Source organism: Glycine soja, chromosome 10 (assembly GCF_004193775.1).
Source record: "Glycine soja cultivar W05 chromosome 10, ASM419377v2, whole genome shotgun sequence".
NCBI lineage: Eukaryota > Viridiplantae > Streptophyta > Magnoliopsida > Fabales > Fabaceae > Glycine > Glycine soja.
Genome location: NC_041011.1, coordinates 6,131,557 through 6,151,087, shown reverse-complemented (window position 1 = coordinate 6,151,087; position 19,531 = coordinate 6,131,557). Strand labels below are relative to the sequence as shown.

The 19,531-nt window shown below is 31.0% G+C and overlaps 3 protein-coding genes across 5 annotated transcripts; 1 reads left to right on the top strand and 2 right to left on the bottom strand.

The window, feature by feature from the left end:
• Positions 1-1,388: 1,388 nt before the first annotated feature.
• On the bottom strand, positions 1,389-8,411 carry LOC114370254 (aspartic proteinase-like protein 2). Of its 3 annotated transcripts, none has more exons than XR_003657800.1 (12): positions 7,992-8,411; positions 7,653-7,782; positions 7,161-7,411; positions 6,562-6,789; positions 5,270-5,435; positions 4,669-4,742; positions 4,466-4,562; positions 4,308-4,371; positions 3,662-3,733; positions 3,478-3,584; positions 2,005-2,491; positions 1,389-1,845 (listed from the first exon to the last, which is right to left on the bottom strand). XR_003657800.1 is itself a non-coding variant. In XM_028327556.1 (12 exons), the coding sequence occupies exons 1-12, from the start codon at positions 8,204-8,206 to the stop codon at positions 1,808-1,810; spliced, it is 1,500 nt and encodes a 499-aa protein (XP_028183357.1). In that variant the 5' UTR covers positions 8,207-8,411; the 3' UTR covers positions 1,392-1,807. The 3 variants fall into 3 exon arrangements, 2 of the variants coding, with proteins under 2 accessions (XP_028183357.1, XP_028183358.1); XM_028327556.1 differs by having other exon boundaries at positions 1,392-1,845; positions 2,434-2,491; XM_028327557.1 differs by having other exon boundaries at positions 1,392-1,845; positions 2,434-2,491; positions 7,982-8,191.
• Positions 8,412-11,673: 3,262 nt separating this feature from the next.
• On the top strand, positions 11,674-14,052 carry LOC114369959 (dnaJ homolog subfamily C member 28-like). Its single transcript, XM_028327239.1, has 3 exons — positions 11,674-12,099; positions 13,165-13,495; positions 13,600-14,052. The coding sequence occupies exons 1-3, from the start codon at positions 11,864-11,866 to the stop codon at positions 13,687-13,689; spliced, it is 657 nt and encodes a 218-aa protein (XP_028183040.1). The 5' UTR covers positions 11,674-11,863; the 3' UTR covers positions 13,690-14,052.
• Positions 14,053-14,676: 624 nt separating this feature from the next.
• LOC114370837 (vacuolar protein-sorting-associated protein 37 homolog 1-like) lies at positions 14,677-17,681 on the bottom strand. Its single transcript, XM_028328226.1, has 7 exons — positions 17,517-17,681; positions 17,225-17,329; positions 16,649-16,736; positions 15,517-15,556; positions 15,372-15,418; positions 15,169-15,289; positions 14,677-15,054 (listed from the first exon to the last, which is right to left on the bottom strand). The coding sequence occupies exons 1-7, from the start codon at positions 17,531-17,533 to the stop codon at positions 14,894-14,896; spliced, it is 579 nt and encodes a 192-aa protein (XP_028184027.1). The 5' UTR covers positions 17,534-17,681; the 3' UTR covers positions 14,677-14,893.
• Between the last annotated feature and the right edge of the window lie 1,850 nt (positions 17,682-19,531).

The window sequence follows — 19,531 nt, the reverse complement described above, 5'->3', positions numbered from 1 at the left end:
TTTTTAGAGTTAAATACATATATGGACAAGAGAGAATTTAATTATAGAATATAAAATAAATAGATAAACAAACGGCTATATTAATATTTAAATTTTAGCATTAATTTTAAATAATAAAAATAGTTTCTATTAAAATAAAATACATTTATTACATAAAAATATAAAATCATAATAAATATTTTTATTATCGACTTTTTTTTACTTAATTAAAATATGCCCTTAACAAAACTGATAAATAAATATAAATTTTTTTATGATGTTTATGAATAAATTTTTAATTATTAAATGAAAATAATATTTTTATATTAATAAAATGATAAATACATTTTTATTTAATTCTTTTATATGAACAAAAAGTATTATTAATTTATGTAAATACAACATAACTTGAATCAGCTTTACATTTTTATGAAATTGGTTATTCATAGAAAAATAGTATATATTGTTAATTTATTAATTGTATAACATACATATTAATTTAATTCTTTAACTATAAAAAAATTTATTCTCAAATATTATAATTTTCATAAAAATTGATTTTAATTTTATAAAATATTAAGTTGATGATAAATTTCTAATGATTAAAATAATGATATTTATACATTTAAAAGATTAAAATGAGTTAAAATAAATAAATAAATTTGGGAAGCATGACATCCATCGTTTGATTAGGAGTGACAAGTCAATCCATTTTGCCAAGGAAAACTAGTTGAAAAACATATAGCAAATTGACTTCGAAAAAGAATGAAAGTGGGTGGCAAATTGGTGGGTTGGTAATATCTCAAAATACTAATTTAAAGAATTGATTTTTCCTAACTCTTAATTAATAATATTCATTTATATACATGGACTTGAAGATAAAATTTCTAAGGTGTGTTAGAAACATGAATATTTGGCAATTGTGCTTTTGTGTCAAATCATGTTGGTCCCATCTCTATTTTCCCCTATCAACGACGCTATTCTAGCTATTAATAAATTGAAGCTATGTTGGAGAACACGTTTTATAGCTTATTTATAACTTTTTACGGGTTAAAAAGTTTGTTTGATAAGTCAGTTTTTTTAATAATTTGTAGCCAAATGTCATTTTAAGTAGTGTTTTTTAAAACATTAATTTCTAAATAAATTATTATTTTTTTTTTATTTTATATTTTTTAATTGTTTTAATGATTAATTTTATTAAACACTTTCAATTTAATAAGTTAATTTTTTAGCCTTTAGTTATTATCTAGTCTTTCAGCTAATTTTGCCAAGCTTAAGCTTATGTATATTTCAATAAGATAAAAAATCAAATTTAAAATGAAAAAAAAAGTATTTGTTAACGTTAATTTTTCTTTTTCTTTTTATCTTTTAACCAATTTTCTCTCTCTTTCTTCATCTTTATCTCTGATCAAACATAATGTGAAGTTTAGATAAATGCATCGTTGTACGGACTAAATTTCACAAAATATTACAGTTCGATTTTGTGTTATAAAAATTGTGATAAGTTTATCTAGGCAACACTTCCAACAGAAGAGAGTCTCGTCTTGCCCAGATTGCAAGGCATAAGGCATAGAATTTTCTCCCTCATATGCCAATAACCTGTTTGATGATCTTGTGGCTAAGCTAAGAAAGGAATTTGATGCAATCTTACTTTGTGATGAAATCTTCTGCTTTTGATCTCCTTTGTATGAATAATTTCTTTGGTTTGGTTGTGGCAGAGGACTGGCGGAAAGTAAAATAGAATTCTCATGCCATGAGCTCTTATCAAAACCATTTTACAAATGAAGAAGTACTCCTCAGACCATTTGAACACTAATGCTAGTTACCCTTATGTGAATTGCAATGGAAGATGAGCCTTGGATAGATCTGTCACAATGAAATAGATTAAATAATCATAAAAAAAAAACCCACTATGGGTTACCTTTGCTTTTTTTCTTCCAAAATAGTTGGAACCGTACTACAGATAGCTAATGTAGATTCATCTAACATGCTTAGAGAAATAGCGAGCTTATAAAACTAACGTACCTTAGTCTCTGGAGGCTTCTCGCTATGCGAAGGTGTATAATCAATCACCAAGCAACAACTTTACCATTGTACAAAGACTCATCCTTAATTTATTTTAGATCAGCAAGACTCACCCTTAATGGCAAGCTTATGAAACCGATTATTTTCTTCTCGAAGCTAAATCATCCGAAGTTCATCTCCAAATTTTGCCTAATCTCCCTATGCAATGTTATTTTAAAGTGTACCATTATGGTCATTACTAATTGCATTGATCCTTTATTCAGAGTGCATTTTCCTTTACCGAGCTAGTTTTCCTCTGGGATAAACATTTATGTTAATATAATCATAGTGCCTATGATGAGTAAAAAAGCTTAAACAAAGGGTATTAAAATAAACCTCTACATAGTTTATGACTACCTTTACTGGAGTTTTATCAGAAATACTACTTACAAGAGCTATCCATGCCTTTTGACGTTGTTAATTTGATCCTGAACTGCATATCATCCTCCTTCAAAAATTTTGGAATGGCAATAGGATTAAAAAAATTTCCTTCTAATGGAATTTCCTTCATGGAGATATGTTTCTTAAGGTGGTAGAGTTTTCATGGAGGCTCTATTTACTTTATTTTAAATTAAATAAAAAACTTAAGCAATATACACATAGCCTTTATTATTATACTCTTTTTTTTCATCTTTATCATTTTTTTTAATATTTAGGAATCAAAGACACATACATACCAAGTATCTTGTTTGTGTTTTACAACAGTGAGCCTTTGAGGGGAACAAAGGGAAAATACTGTTGCTTTGATTTTTTTTTTTTTCTTTTCTTTTAATGATACACAAACTTGTTGCACAAAATTGGCGAGGCTGACAAGAACAAGAAGCCATGTACATGTGGCATGTTGAAGAGCAAGAAATGAGACAAGTAGAAACGGAAAAGAAAACACTAAAAATATATATTTTAGAAGTTTTATTTAATATATTTGAGATAAAAATAGAAGAAGACAAATTGAACCAAGTCCGAAGAAATACACTTCAGGTTCAATTTCAATTTAAGTTATCAAACAAGAATAAAGGTTATAAACAAATTATTCAAACTTCAGAAATTTTAATAATAATTAGTTTTTTTTTAATCAACTTTTGTTTACCACACCCCACCCCTTTTACCCGGTCAAAATTGGGTACTTTCAATCATGATATTTCAACCAATCATTCTTTGAACTTCCATGGAAATCTCCACTTATCAAACTTTTGTCAAAATTTTCCCTTCTCAACCTTTCATCGAAATCTCCAATTGTCTAGCTTCTATCCAAATCTGCATTTCTTCCAAGCTACTTGAATCATAAATCTTTGTCTTCTCACTTGATCTTTCTTCCCATGGTTAATGTTGAAAGCTTATTTTTACATTATCTTGAGTGATGATTTTGATTCCCAACACTTCACATAAAAATTTTCATACCAACATTATGTACATAGAGAGAGCCACAAAGCTTACAGGTAGTAACTTAGAAAGAATGTGTATTTTGGAGCTGCTAACATGAAGCTGCCCTGCATTGATGTACTCGTCCTTGCTCATAGTCACCGAAACATTTACAGACCAACCTAGCAGCAATTGAAAATTTAAGACACAGTAAAGTCATATATTCTTTGCAGGAATGAAAAGTCTCTGGTGAACTTACAGTCATAGTTAGCCCATCCAATTCGTTGTTGAGCTATGTCATACACAACTATCTTATCCTTTAGGACAAGATCTGCAAGTTAAATCAATTTTCATTAATCTCAAAACATCATAGTAGATCACTAGTTGATGTGATATATTTGATGCACAATTTACAGAAAACAAGCACGGATAGGACAACTTATGATTAGCATACTTATTCATGATCTTTTCAAGTAAAAAATCACATCAAATTTTTACCATAACACAGCTTCATTTACTATTTGAATGATGAAAATGAGACAATCTACCCTTTTTAGGATCATATTTTAGAGTTCCATCAGAATGTTTGCTGAAATCTGAAAATCAACTATCAACTACTATTTTCAAGATTTTTTTGTAACACTCAACCAGGTGTATTTCCATTTGCAGTTCTACCATGTAACAACAATGGGTTATGTGAAATTGTGTAGAAGCAACAAACCATAAATTCTCAATGGAATGATGGCACATTATCTGTTTACCACAGATACAGAAGACATAATTAAGACATTTTTTTTTACTCTTGATTGAAGTGCCCCATTTCATAATCACAAGAGTGTTATAATTTCTTTCAATTCCTTGCAGTCTGCAGATTTTGGTATGTTAAAAAATGTCCAGCATCTAACCTCCTAAAATTGAGGCTCCCTCCTGCAATTTCTGGAAACCAACGCACCACATTTCTGCACCATCCTGTTTAAGCAAATGGCACCTCAGCATATCAGCAACATATAATTTCAAACAATAACTTCCTTATGCAAGAATATGACATAATAAAAATACTTACAAGGTAACCATTATGCATAAGGTACTGCTCTGGTTTTAAAACCATTGATGCTCCACCCTCAAAGTTTAAACTTACCAAAGGAAAAATGTCACCTATACTGTAAAACATAAAGTCTGATGAGTTATCGAGAAATCCTAACAGGAAAACTTTATGAGGAAAAGCCATTCAAAAATCTTCTCAACAATTATTGTATATGTAATAACCTGGTTGAGACCAGATAACACTGGTTTCCTTTGGAATTTGTTTGCCTAGCAGATTGTGACACGGCAGTATTTATCTACACACTCATTTAAAATTTCAACATCAGTATATGCTATAGCTAAAGCCAAAACCATTTCTTAAAACACAAGAGGAAGAATTTATTTGCCTCCTTTCCCAACCCCCTCTTAATAATAATGATACCAACAATATAAAAAAGGATGTAAACCTCAATAAGGTGTCCAATGGCTGGAGTATCTTAAAGCATGCAAGCCTCCCATTAAATCACTTCTAGATTTTCAATACAAAGCAATTATCAATTAGATCAATGAATTGTTCAAAATAAATCTATAACTGACACAATAAAACTTGATAGCAGCAAAATAAAACAAAGGTAGAATCCAAATTAACTCAATGGACAAACATGCAATCACTGATTTCATGAAACAGATAAAACAAAAGACATGCAAGCAACAAAGTATGAAAAATATCCTCATTATTTACTCGCTATTTACAAATTCTCATCATGGAAAAGGAAAAAGAAGAATAATGTGCTCAACAAAGTACAATGTTTCAAGATTTTGGGTGAGGTACAAGAGAACTTACAGCAGTGACAAGAGGATCATAAGCTTCTTGAATAAGATATGCCAATGTTGTACCACAGTCAACTATAGTCCCTCCTCGGTTGTTAGATATTGATAATACAGCTGGATTAATTGGGAGAGGTTGCCCATTGACAGCAATACTCTGAAGATTCAAGTTGTAATGAGGCCTGAGATTTGATCAACCAGTCAAATACACTGAATATCTCATAGAATTGCAAATTATTTGACAGGAAAAAAAACAGCATAACAAGCATTTTAAAAACATGATTCTTTGAGAGCAATATTACCTAACTCAAAAACTTATATTAATATTATATATTAGGATTCTCCCTCCACCCACTTTCTCACCTTAATTTCCCTCCCCAAACTACCAAATCATACTATATATATGTGTGTGTGTAATCATAAATATATATATATATATATTATAACAAAAAAATAAACAATATATTATTTACAATCTATGAAATAAGAATTTTGAAAAAAATAATAAGAAATATTGTATTATTATCTATATCTATATACATTACAATTGACAATTCATCTCACCGCTCATTCTCTCACCTATTTTTCCGACCTATTTGCATGACTTTTTCTTGCCTATTTTTCCTTTCCATTTGAAAAAAATGCCCTTAAATTATATTAAAACTAGTTCTATTAAATTAAACAATGCATTTTATATTTTCAATTATATTCATTTTAATGCCTCTTGAAAAGAAATTTTGAAATGGTTTCCACCAGTAGGTTGATTCAAAAATACTCATCAAGAGTGTGGCATGTGACATAATTTTGGGTTTGTGTATGCCAAAATGCAATAGAAGCCAAAGGGGTTTTGATGAGAGGGTGTGATAGATCCCTTCAAGACAATATCATCTTGAGAAACGTTAAGATCTTCCAGGATCACTACTTTTATCATAAGAATAAGAATACTTACCTAAATCAAGATGTAGGCTAAATACAACAAAATAACACTCACCCAGCAGAAATTACCAATTGAGGTTAAAAAATGACATAATTTCAATCCACCAAACATTGGCAATTGCACCAAACAAAGATCATAAGATTTGTGTAAGCTAAGAGATTTTTCATTTCCTCTCATCCATACTAGTAAATTTTCATAATTACTACACGAGTAATAAATTTTGGCAATTGACAATAATGCAAATACCTAAATCAATTTCTTTCAGAAATGCCTTGTACATTCCTTTTACAACAATGTTAAAAAATATTAGGGGGAAATTATCAACTAACTGGGGAAAGAAAATGAGAAAAGAAGTGAAGAAGAGAACATACTGTGATGGGACAAGTGGACTATAAACAATACTTGGCTCCAAAATCTCACCAAGAACTAGAATGCCTCCTCCATTGCCGTCTCCCTTTAAGCAATGAGAGAAAACTTTGGGTGTTATTCCTTGAGATGACAATTGTGATACAACAGATAGAGGTCCAGGGCCAAACCCAAAAATTCCATCAACTGCCTTATCTGTCTTAGTCAAATCTCCAGACTGACTAATGCTACACCTGTTTCCAATACAGTCATCCAAAACAGTCTCATTTAAAACCAAAATGGAAAAATTCATACTAACTATTAACATAAACATGAGGGTATATGCAGAAAACTACCAGATGAGAGAGCATGCACAAAAGAGTAAACAACATCAAAATAAGCAATCCCTGTCTATTAACCTTTTTTTTATTAACAAATCATTCATCAACCTATTGAGTATTGACAAATCTTGCATTGTCAATTTAACACCTCCCCCCTCCTATTCCCTCTAATTTTCACTCCTACCAAGCATATCCCACATTTCCCTCTACTCTTCATGTGTTCCCAACCTTACATTGATTGCACACACCTTTATTGACAATAACAAATAAGCATAAGAACTCACCCAAAAACAATGGTAGCCGTAGAGTTAACTGCCGGAGGCTGTCCCATGATCAAGTTAAAATACATTGCATCCGAAACATAATAACCCGATGTCCCACTCCCATCTCCATACTGAAAGGTGTAGCTGCACTGATTAACCCTCGGGGAGCACTCAGCAGCAGCACCCTGGACTCCAGAAGTGCATATCAGGTCCGAGCAGGGAATCAACGCTGCCGTGGATGAGCCAACCGTGTCAAAGAAATTAAGCTCAATCTGAACATCACGAAACACATCCAACAAAAAACTCAACACATCAATCTCCAAATCAAAAAACCCACTCCCCATTAAGGCACCACAAGTATGCACGATAACAAGAAGCTGAACACATTAAGCACCAAAATCAAATTCGAATAAAAAAATGCTCACTCCCCATTGTGGCACCACAAGTATGCATGATAACAAGAAGCTCAACACAGTAAGCACCAAAATCAAATTTAAATTGAAAAAACCTCACCCCTAGTTGACTAGACTGAGGACAATTACTGCAAGTATTGCAATTCACCCACAATATATCACTCCCCGTATCAATCTGAACGTTAAACTCTTTAGGAGGAGTTCCCATCTTCACTTTCGTATAATACAACCTGAACATGAAAAATTGAAAACCAACATCATCAACACCATATTAATAACATATTCTGTAAATATTAAAACAACACTCTCACTTTGTCAATCAAAAACTAAATTCAATAGTAAAACTTAGCACTAAAGTATAAAAATGTAGTTTTGTTTCACACATACAAGTAATGCATTTTAGAAAACAAAAAAAATTTAATGAATTACCCGTACATACCCAACGGAGTTTGGATCGGAGGTGCCTTGGACGGAGAAGTCGACGACGCCGCGCAACATGCGGGCATGGCGGGCTCTATCGCGGGCCCTCAGCGCCGCCACCTCCACGCGGTGGCTCGTCGGAGGAATGCTCCGCTCCAGAGGAAGGAAAACGCCGTGCACCGCCGACAACAGTACGGTGATTACGGCCAACAACGTCGGAATGCAACACCGCATGTTTTTCTGTTATTGCGTGTGGTATTGGGTTTTGTTTGGGTGCTACTAGTGGGAATAGCGAGTGACTCGGAGCATTGAAAGTTGAAACATAGAAGAGAGAGAGAGAGAGAGAGAAGAGACTGTGACAGTTTCTTTAGGACACGATGGTTACTGATTATGGAAATGTTTAATGACCAGGATTCATGTCAGATACTAGTGTTAATCATGACTCATAAGGAAACAACACTTTGTGAGGTGCTGCTGCTAATGCTTATATACACATATAACACACCATCCAAATTGATTTTGTTTATAATTTCTGTTTTTATTTTTTTACTATGTTGGATAAAATTAACTCACAAACTAACCAGTAGCAAAAAGAAAGTTAGTTGAAAACTCTGAAATAATTTTATTGAATCTTATAATTGTCTGGTAAAATTATATTTTCAATTAGTTGAAAAATTAAAATTACATAAAAGATAAAAATAATAACAAATATTTAACAACAAAAAACTAAATATAAATTTTTTAGAAATTAACATTTTGAAAAACATTATTTCATGTAACGTTTTCAAAAATATTAAAAATTATTAAAAAAACTAATTTTTCATACAATTAAATAAATTTTTTAGTTAATAAAAAACATAAAAATTAATTAAAATATTTTATCAAACATACTCAAAATATTACATGAACATATGTATGTATTGTTGATAAAACAATATAATAAAATGGCACCTTAATATTTTTATTAAATATTATTAAATATCAAAGTTAAACTAAAGTTGTATGATTAAAACAATAATCCATGAAAAAATATTGAACCAAAATGGCAAATTACCAATAATAATAGGACGACTAAGAGTGGAATAAAGCTGAATTTGAATTAGTGGTGAGGTAGTAAGTACACTGACACGATGCTTTAGCCTCTCAAACTTTTTCAAATGAAAGTGAATGAAGATTCCTTATAATTATTGAAGTTTTTTTTTTGTTTCTAAGTAGCATTTAAATCAAGTACAATTAATTTATTCTACTCATTTACAGCCCCCTTTTGCCTGCAGTGGATCTAGAGGGCAGGGGCTGTTAATAGAGGAAAAAATAATGCAAGAGTTAAGTATTATTGTACACTCATGTTTTTTTTTCTATTTTTTCATTTCTCATTACATATATCTATCTTTTTTCTTTTTTCATTTCTCTGTTTTTTTCTATTTTTTCATTTCTCATTACATAGGTTCTACTCATAGAACATAAAAATAGGGTTACATTGATCATTTCTCATAATATAGAACCTCATTGTTTTTTATTTTTTCGTGAAACTTCGTTATAGATTTAGAAAATGATGGGAGTGAATAAAAAAAAAGGTAGAAAGATATTGCTGAGATCCCCACATCTGTATGAAAACAGACCCTTTATCGCTAGGTTGTATTTTATTATTATAGTGTAGTTTCTTATATGTACCAAAAAATTGATATGGATCAAATATCTTATCATATGGTGGATCACAGGGAAAATATAACAGTGTACTTATCGGATTAATTAGGAATGTTTAATTTGAGAATTTTCTATTTTTAATTTTACTTAATAGTGATAGAAATGCGTTTGATTAGATTTTAAAAATATTTTTAGTGAAAATATTTTTTCAAACAAACCAAAAATTAGAAATAATAAAATCTCAGTCAGTTGAAACCAGAACTTCACTTTGGATAGAATGAAAACACGTAACAAGGATTGTAATTTTAAGTAAATCTAAAAATATATTTTTTTAAAAAACACATTTTCATTATTTTTATATCTTGAAAACCAAAAATAAAAAGTCAAACTAAACATATTTTCAGAATTCTAATATTTTAAAAATAAAAATAATTTTCAGAAAATAAAAATAAAAATCAAACACACTCTTGTGTATATACTATATTTTTTGCGAAGAGATTATGGGACCTTAGACGAACTCAGATTGAAAATTGCAACAACGTGTCTAGTGAGCATACTAAGATCGAAAAAGATGGAAAAGAGACATGTGGGAACAGATACAATGGCTTGCTTCAATAATATGGAGTTGAAGGGACAAGAAGAAATTCAGAGACACTAATTTGAGTAATTTCAATTCACATGTGTTATTTTATTTCCAATCATAGATAAGATTAGCAAGCACGCATGAAAAAAGGGGCTCAGATTCTATTAATTTTGTTAAACTATAATAACAGCAACCTTTTATTTCAATTTTCATGCAATGTTATTTTATGTCAAGCATCGTTTTAAAAAATGTACTAAAAAATTACATAAGAAAAATGTCCCATTGTGACACTGTCCCACATGCAAGACTGGCCACTAGCTGTACAGTTACCCAATAACTTATTAACTTGAAATGAAAGGAATAGAATACGATGTTACAATTAATTATTAAAATATTTATCATTATTTTTTTACTGCAATATCATTATTTAATAACTCTCAAAATCAATAAATGAAAAAAAAATCATTTCTAGGTTGTCAAATTCTGATATTGTTATATCTAATATGACTTTTTTAAAGGACATCTAATATAGTAATATATGACCTTTTTTTAAAAAGGAAATCTAATATATGACTTAAGATCCACAAAAGTAAATAAACCAATTATCTGACCGATCGATCCACAACTTAAACAAGAACGAGATTAAAAAAAAAAAAAACAAATTTCCAATATACCTATAAAGCTTTGGCGTTGTATATGAAAAGCTTAAATAATGAGGCCATGAGGGATAGAGAATGAGAATATTGGTATGTGCGTGATTCATTGATAAATTAATGAAATTTACACAAATGAAAATTGTGTATGTATTATTGCTAACATGTTATTGTAATCGTATCTCATTAATTTGTCTCCTTTTAACATGATAAAGGATAATAGAGAAACCAAATCCTTTGTTTACATATTAGTTTGTGCAGCTCCATGATCAAGTTTATGTTGTCTTGTTGGAAGACTTTGGGTTACTTAACATACATCTCTTGTTGATATAAATATATCATAACCTTTGTCCTATCAACTTTGAAAGTTCTCTGATTTTTGTACTTCTAGCATATTGTTATTGTGAATGAAATCCTTCTAATATTACATAAACTAATTTGAACAATTTTTTTTATAAGAATTGAAAGTGAAAAAAGTATATATATGTAGAGTCCAAAATGTTGATTAAGCTTTCAGAAATATAAACTAGGAATTATAGTGGGATTACTTTTTTTTTGGGTGAATAATGGGATTATTTACACACAAGGAAAGACATGTGTTGTACGCAAAAGTTTGTCACATAATTCGTATTGATTATGTGGCAAGTCCACAACCAATGGAAATTAAAAATACGTATTAAGACTAACAACACATCATATTGTAATGGATTTTTTTCTCAGGAATTGAAAATAACAATTTTCTCTAACCTTTATATTGTCACATGCTGAAAGAAACCTAACACACAGGTGAATCAAACACACACAATTCCAACCCTGTGGCTTATATTATAATGAATTTAATTATGTATTTGATGAATTTTTAATAAATAAAAACATCCCAAAAATTATAATCAAACAAAAATTGAGACTAAAAATTTTCAGTTTTTAACAACACCGATAGGAATCGGAGAAGAAACAGGAACAGAAAGGTTTGGGAAGGAAGCAGAAATCGGGGTAGTGTGAGAGACGAGCATGGCGACGTGTCTTCGCCTTGGGAGATTTACGACTATTGATTCGCTCTCTCTCTTCGTTTCCACCGCTAGATTCTCCTTTTCTTCATCATCTTCGTCGTCGTCGTCGTCGTCGTCGTCATCGTCCGGTAAGTCCAAGACGGGGAAGAAGCTGATGGATCGTCTTTCCGCCGTTATCGACGCCGTCAATGATCGCAAACTACCTCCTGAGCTACGTGGCCAGCGCAGCAATGTCAGGTAATAATAACACACACAAAGGCACAAATAAACTTTCCTCTGTTAGTGGAATCAAATTTCTATCAAGTCTTAGAAATTCGTCACAATTGTGCGCGTGTATGCGTGTGCATTTGTTAGAGAGATTTTTTTGTTCAATTACATAGGTCTTTATCTTTATCGGATATCTCTCTCTCTCTCTCTCTGCGCTTACGTAGGTTTAAAATGACAGTGAATATGAAATTTAATAGATTAGACTCTTTTATATGGTTAAAATTATGATGAAAATGCGTGCACTATAATAAATTGTTGAGTTGTTTAAATGTACTTTTTTTGGTTTTCTCATTAACGAATACTACAAGGTAGTGTTTGATTTATACTTTTAAATAACTGTTTTTAGTTTTTGAAATGTAAATGAATAAGGTCGCTAGGACAGTTAGTGGGTGGAGGTCGGTGCGAGGCGCAAAGAAGAACTTGCTTTAGGAAAATGATTTTCGAAACTTAATAGATTTTTGATGAGAAATTGATTGGTGAGTAGTGTAAAATTATTTTCCAAAACAGTTTTTAAAACCAGAAATTGAGGAGGAAATCAAAGGGGCTCTAATTCATCACTTACCTCTATCAAGGTGAATTTCTTATTTTAGATGAGCTAAATCGGAAATGATAGACAAGAAATAAAAAAATAAGATGTAAAAGTTTCATATTTTTCATGTGTAACAAATGGATTTGAAACCAGGTGAACTCTAGCACCACTTTCTAACAATTTTTTTCCAACACATTTTCTCCTATCGAGTGCAATTCATGTATGTCTCACTAAACATACGAGTCACATCTCCAAAACTTGTAGAACACACGTGAATTTCAACCAATAAAAAAAGAGTATTGGAAAGAGTGTCAGAGAGTGTTACTAACATTTCACACAGACAAATATGTATCATTGTTTTAACATCTCCCAATGGCTAGCTAGGTTGCCTTCAGGGAAAGGCACTGCTGTGCTAGTGGAATTGACTTTGAATCCAATACATTTGGTGACTTTGTGTTGGCTTTCTCCTCATATGGTGTTTAACGCAAATTGGCTGTGTTGGACAGGTCAGAAACTGACATTATCAACGTTGTTGAGCAAAGAATATGGCATACCATGGAAGAAGGGAAGTTTGAGAATTTGCCAGGCAAAGGCAAGCCGCTTAAGCTCGACACAAATCCTCATGCAGATCCAGCTGAAGACACCCTGTACCGTATCCTGTCGAAAAACGGATGTGCACCGGAGTGGGTTGAACTTAACAAAGAGATTAGATCTAAAATATCTGAATGGAGGAAGTCCTTGAAGAAAGCTTGGGCTACTAAGTGCAGTGGAGATCACTCTGAGTGGGTTGAAAGTTCAGAGGCTTTGAAATCTCAGTTACGAGAAATCAATGATAAGGTGAGCTAGGTCATTAGCTGTGTTAATGTTTCCTGGTCCTTTTAAATCTTTAATTACTTTTCATAATTGTAATGCACATGTAATGAATCTATATTTTTTGGCAGGTTTTCCGTTATAACCTTATTGTGCCTTTTGGTCGGCAAATGTTTGGCCTTAAGTGGGAGAAAGAGCTAGGTTACTTAGAAGAAAAATGAGAATCATTGTTGTTAAATTTGAGCCAGTTGGTTCACTATAGTAGAAGATTAAAATTTGTTATTTTCCTGAGAAAAGTCATGCCAGGCGACTAATCAACTTGGAACTAGCTTAAGTTATTCAGTTCAACTAATGTTGATTACTTTTAATTTCTTAGCATTATGTTACTGGTTATGATTCCTCTTTCAGGCTTATTAGTATGGCTATATTTATATGGTTCATAACCTCCGATCATGTACATCCCAAGGATACAATACAAGTAAAGATAGTGAAAATGTATGTGACTCAACAATACTAGTTGTCCTGACGATTGTATTATCAGTTTTTGCTTTGAGACAAATTGTAGACTTCAGTTTTCTCTTTCAGTAAACAGGATTATGTTGTAACTACTAGGTGCATGTTTGGTTTGAATGCAAATCCAACATATAAAAGCAAAATGAAAGCAAAAACAAGGGTCTTGATCCTTTGGCAGAATGACTTTTGCCTCAAAAGTCATTTTGCACCGGATTTTTAAACATGTACTAGATGACTGGAATGATATGAGTGAGGGTTTTTTCAACTGCAGTGCGATAGTCTGCACTGCATTTGCCATTTATCTCCCGGCCTTGATCATAAAACTAAACGTTTTCCAAATCCTTTGTCTTTTAGAGGGAGATGATTGTTAACATTATAGACACCTACATCAGATTACTGCGGTTAAAGTAAAAAAAAAAAATTGAAATTTGAGGATATTATCTGGACCAGTTTTTCAAACAGACGAAATGTACCCTATTTTGATGATAATATAGCGCATTATTTAATAGGAAAATAACCTATTTTGCTGATGGGTTGTTTTTCTTTTATACTGTCCCCTTAAAGGTATACTTTGATCAACTTCGATCAAAGAAAAGGGGAGGGAAATACGAGAAGTCAATGCACTTTTCACGTGTCCCAACACAAGAGTGGAATCCTATAATAGCGATGATAGTAGTATTATTACAAATTACAGCTCGTAGACTCAGAAATATCTTATTGATAAAAGTAACGCAGAAGCTGAATAATGATGCGTTTGTCAGTAACTCTTTCCCAGATGGTCTGAAACTACTTAAAAATGAAAACATATGTATTGACTGATGACTACTATATTGACAAGAATGAAGAAAAAAAATCAGTTACATGCTCCACAAACAAAGAGTAACATTCTTAATTTTCCTATTCTTTATGTAGCTATATATTTGATGTTCTAGCTGCAAGATGTATGAGACTTTTCCTGTGGTAAGCAGTACGTAGCTTTTTGTATTTCTGCAGAAAAGCTCCAAGGTCAATCTCTCTGTCAAGGACTTGCTGATGCAGATTTTCAGATTCCTCTTCTGTATTATTCATAGCCTCTGCAAATTCATTTCATAAGACATTACGAAAACAAGCAAGTCATAACAATGAAAAAATTTTGTGATTATAATAATTAAGTGTTTATGACTGTAAATCATCATGTGAAGCCATACCTTGAATCCATTGGAGAAGGTATAGTGGGGAATTCAACTTCAACATTTCCTCTTTCTGCTTCTCAAGCTCATTCAGTTTCTCTTGAGCCACAGCCAACTCGGTTGTACAAATTATTTTATACTGTTTCCATAGGAGGATGGAGAAAATCCATATGTACAAAATTTAAAAAAGAACCACACAAATCATAGGATTATGATCACACCTGGTTCCTGAGTTCCACAACACGAGGTTCCTTTCGTAGATTTTCATCTGAATTTGAAATAAATTGTTAGAGAAGATCTGAAATATTCAGGTGGCTGCTAACCATCTAATGGCAGCGTGACAATAAAAAGAATTCCATAACTTACCGGCAAGCTGCAGATTCTCCTTGCAAAGAACATCATTCACCTGATCACATCCTTAGGTATAAAAATTGTTAAAATACAAACAAATAGCGCAACAGACTTTTCGGTATTTACTTGGGAGGGGGAGGGGGGGCGGATTGAGAGTATAATGTCTATGTAAACAAGACGACAATAACATTTGGTGTGTTTGGATGGACGCTGATAGAATTGATTCTAATTAAAATTGATTTTGGTTTTGAAGTGATGGAATTTCTGTTTGGATGGTTTTGGATAGAATTGATTTTGAAGTAAAATTCAATATAAATTTTTTGATCCAACACAAAAACTACTTAAAGTTGCTTCAGCTTAGAATCAATTCTAAACTTTTCTCAAATATGAAATCAAACATGTGAAAAACTATTTAAAATCAATTCTGAACTTGAAATCAATTATGCAACGTGAAACCAAACACACTTAAAAAATCTTTACATATCTGAATTTCAGGTCACACCAACTTGCTGATGGAACTACTTGTGCAGCTTTGCATAGGTATGACTATATGAAACTTAAGAACCATGTCAGTTGTATGAAATATGAATACATGGATTGCAGAATCAATGCAGAATGCAGACATTAAAACTTCCACTACTGCAACTAGCAAATTAAAATACTAGTAGATGACAGCTAGCAGAGGAACCTTTCTATGCTAGCTTAAGTAGCTATTAAGGATGCAGTTTTTTCCTCATTTTGATTCCTTAGTTGAATCAAGTGTCTAGTTGTTGCACCCAATATAAACACTACGAGTTGGGACATTAAACCCAACAATCTTAAAAATGAGGTTAGCCTAATCAGGCAAACAAACAATCTCCCCCACTGTAACAAGAGGGATATAAACTCACAACCTTGCTTTCATAAGCCTTTGTAGGATCAATCACCTGCCACTACACAAAAACCTTATGCTAACAGTGAAAATTTTGTGCTTATTATTTCTTGGAGCCACATTGAGCACCAAGTGGCTGATCCATGATAAGCACCATGTGTTGGGAATGGGATGTTGAGCTCAATAATCCTAAGGGAAAAAAAAACAGACAAAAAATGAAGCCATCTAATAGAACTTTCTCTAGAATGGCAACACCATAACTCCTTAACATCTTACATTATTCTGAATCTTGACCTCATCAAGTGAACTTAAAAACTGCTGATACACATCTTTGTTAGATAAAAGCTTCCGCAACTCATCAACACTGCCAAGTTCAAAAAAGAGGAAAAAGATATCACTACTATTATTTAAAGAATAAACAGTGCAAGCAAAGAAAATAATTTGTATGATAAGTTTATTAACTTTTATAATAAGACTAATGATATACACAAACATACCATTATTTTTAATACTCCGTCAATATCTCTTATTTTTTTTATCTCTCTCTTCTTATCACATCTTAAATTATATTATATCTATAGTTTTTTTCTCTCACTAGGTGTTGAATAGGACTTTTGGATGTCCATGTGACTTCTTCCTTATAATAATTACTTGAAAATCTTACTAATGATAATTTTTTTGATCAGTGTAAAAACTTTTATACTAAAGTGAATCCTTATTAAACTCTTGTTTGAAAAGATAAAATAATTCATAACATCATAGTGAGATTGCAATATAAAGTCAATGCACTGTTACATAACCAAAAAATAAAATTTCAAAAAACAGAAGAAACCATATGATGGCGTTGAAGACCTTTTATCCTTCAAAATAGCAACAAGTCCAGCAGCTTGGGCAGGGGGGACGTGTGAAGTGTTGCTGCTGGAAGAAGAAGAACCATGTTGATGTTCTTGTGATCCCCTGTACGTAAACAAACCTATAATTATAAGCTTTTGTAATTTTCAATTCACATTATTTTTTTCTCTAAACTTTTAAAAGGAAGAGAACATGTGGCATGGGAATGAATACTGCATAAAACATGACATGAATCAATCAAATAAACGATGGAAAGAAGGAATCATATCTGAAAACAAATTAAGAAGGTTACCGAAATTTAGTGGACATGGTTCCGTTTGAAAACTTAAGAACTAACGAGGTTTTGCAATGTGTTTGGTTGGGAATTCTGAAATATTCTCGTCTCTGTTTTCTTGTGATCCTAAGAAATAATTAAGCAGTAACTAACGCTTCCGCTACGCGTCGCGTTTTCTCTTTTTCACTGACGCGGGACAAAGAAATCTCTTTTTTGGAGAAAGTTCTTCTCTTATACTAAAATATTTTTTAAAATTTGGGTGAAAATCCTTTTCTCTATAAAAATGTATTCGTTGCATTGAGTTATTTTTTATACTTTCCAAAACTATTTTTTTTTTCATTTTTTAAGAATAAATTTATGAATGTTACACACTTTCAGTGATTATTTACTGTTATAAAAAATTCTCATTCTTTTACTCATTTGGAAAATGATCGATGTACGACTTTAACCAGCAGAAGTTATTATATGATCTAAAATCCTTATTATCTATTGTGTCAGTTAAGTTACATATGACATATCATTTGAATTTTATTATTATTTTTAAATTAAAAAAAATCAACTATATCTTATGCTGAGATTGACCGATGCAATAATTTATAAAAAAATATTCTCTTTTCAAAAATAAAAATAAAAACTTTCTAATATTAAAAAAAATACAAATTTTGATATGTTATTTTCTAAGAAATTTTAATAAGTTTCATATGACTTTTTAGTGACATATAAATACTACATTCTTTAAACAATATCAATTAAACTCTTAGATTTTGTCATATTTTTTTTCCTCTCATCACACATCATTTATTCTCTTTTGATTGAAAGTAATCTAAACAATCATGATATATCATGTGTAACACTTTATGACTTTCTTTGTAAAGATTGTCTTTATAATGAATTTTCAAGTAAACCAATAGATTTGTCTTCATCTTTTACCATATAATGGAGATCATAATTTTAAATATATTATTTAAACCTAAGAACAAGAATCAGAAGATGGTATTACATAGAGGGCTACAATAAGAGAACATGGAGCTAAAATTGTTCAACTATTTGAATATTGAACAAATTGTGTTGATTTTATTTTCCTTTATCTAAATTATCATATTTTTACTATTTAGTTTTATTAACTCTTATAATTTTAAATATTTTTAAAAGGATAATAAAATTCTTTCAAATTTATATATATTTTAAAAATCTTTTAAATTTTTATCATATAAATTCATTGAAATTCAAACTACGAAAATCTAAATAGGCCATAAAAGTCTTCTAAAAAAATTTTGTTACTAAGTAATAAAATTCTTATATAATCTTTTAAAACTCATTAATTTTTTATATTAAAATATTTTTTTAAAATCTCAATCCAATAGAACTCCCTTACCCTTAATCTCATGTTTAACGGATTTGGACAACTGCGTCAATTGAAAGCTTCATGGAGTAATAAAAGACCAGATGCTAAGCAATATAATATTATTTCCTGCCGTTCAAAAAGAAAAAAAGAAAAAAAAGACCAGATGCTAAGCAATCCAAAGTTTTTGAGAATTTCGCACATTTCCCTGTCCTTAGTTTCTTGCCCTATTCGTGACAACTGACAAATGACTCTTGGTCAAGTGCTATCTTTTGGCTTTTATTCTAAAATGGTGTAATTTTTTCAATAAATTATCAAAATGGGTAGATTTAAAAAAATATGGAATTGAATAAATCATCTTTTAAAAAACAATTTCAACATATGAAGAAATCGAGCTTCCAAATACAATTTTAATTTATTTTTCTAGTTTTTGTTTTATTTGTTTTTTTTTATAGACTCCTGCCCCTACTTAGCCAAAACTTCCATAGTCCTTGCTTTTCACCAAATGGTTATATAGCCTTCTATTGTGATAGTGTCTGTTTGGATAATTTTTTTTAGAATTACTTCTAACAGAAATGGATAAGAAAAAAAATAATAAAATAAACCTTTTCATAAGTTAAAATGAGTTATCTTATAATTTATCTAAAAGATGAAATAATATCTACAAATTAACTAATAATTAATTAATGAA

Coding starts and splice junctions, on each gene's coding strand:
- LOC114370254 (XM_028327556.1), bottom strand. CDS start 8,206: ATGCGGTGTTGCATTCCGACGTTGTTGGCCGTAATCACCGTACTGTTG. Junction 5,436..6,561: donor AGTCCACTTGTCCCATCACA/GTATGTTCTCTT, acceptor ATCAAATCTCAG/GCCTCATTACAACTTGAATC. Junction 1,846..2,433: donor AAAAGGCATGGATAGCTCTT/GTAAGTAGTATT, acceptor TCATTGTGACAG/ATCTATCCAAGGCTCATCTT.
- LOC114369959 (XM_028327239.1), top strand. CDS start 11,864: ATGGCGACGTGTCTTCGCCTTGGGAGATTTACGACTATTGATTCGCTC. Junction 12,100..13,164: donor GGCCAGCGCAGCAATGTCAG/GTAATAATAACA, acceptor TGTGTTGGACAG/GTCAGAAACTGACATTATCA. Junction 13,496..13,599: donor TACGAGAAATCAATGATAAG/GTGAGCTAGGTC, acceptor ATTTTTTGGCAG/GTTTTCCGTTATAACCTTAT.
- LOC114370837 (XM_028328226.1), bottom strand. Junction 16,737..17,224: donor GCTATTTTGAAGGATAAAAG/GTCTTCAACGCC, acceptor TGAACTTGGCAG/TGTTGATGAGTTGCGGAAGC. Junction 15,290..15,371: donor TTGTGGAACTCAGGAACCAG/GTGTGATCATAA, acceptor CTATGGAAACAG/TATAAAATAATTTGTACAAC.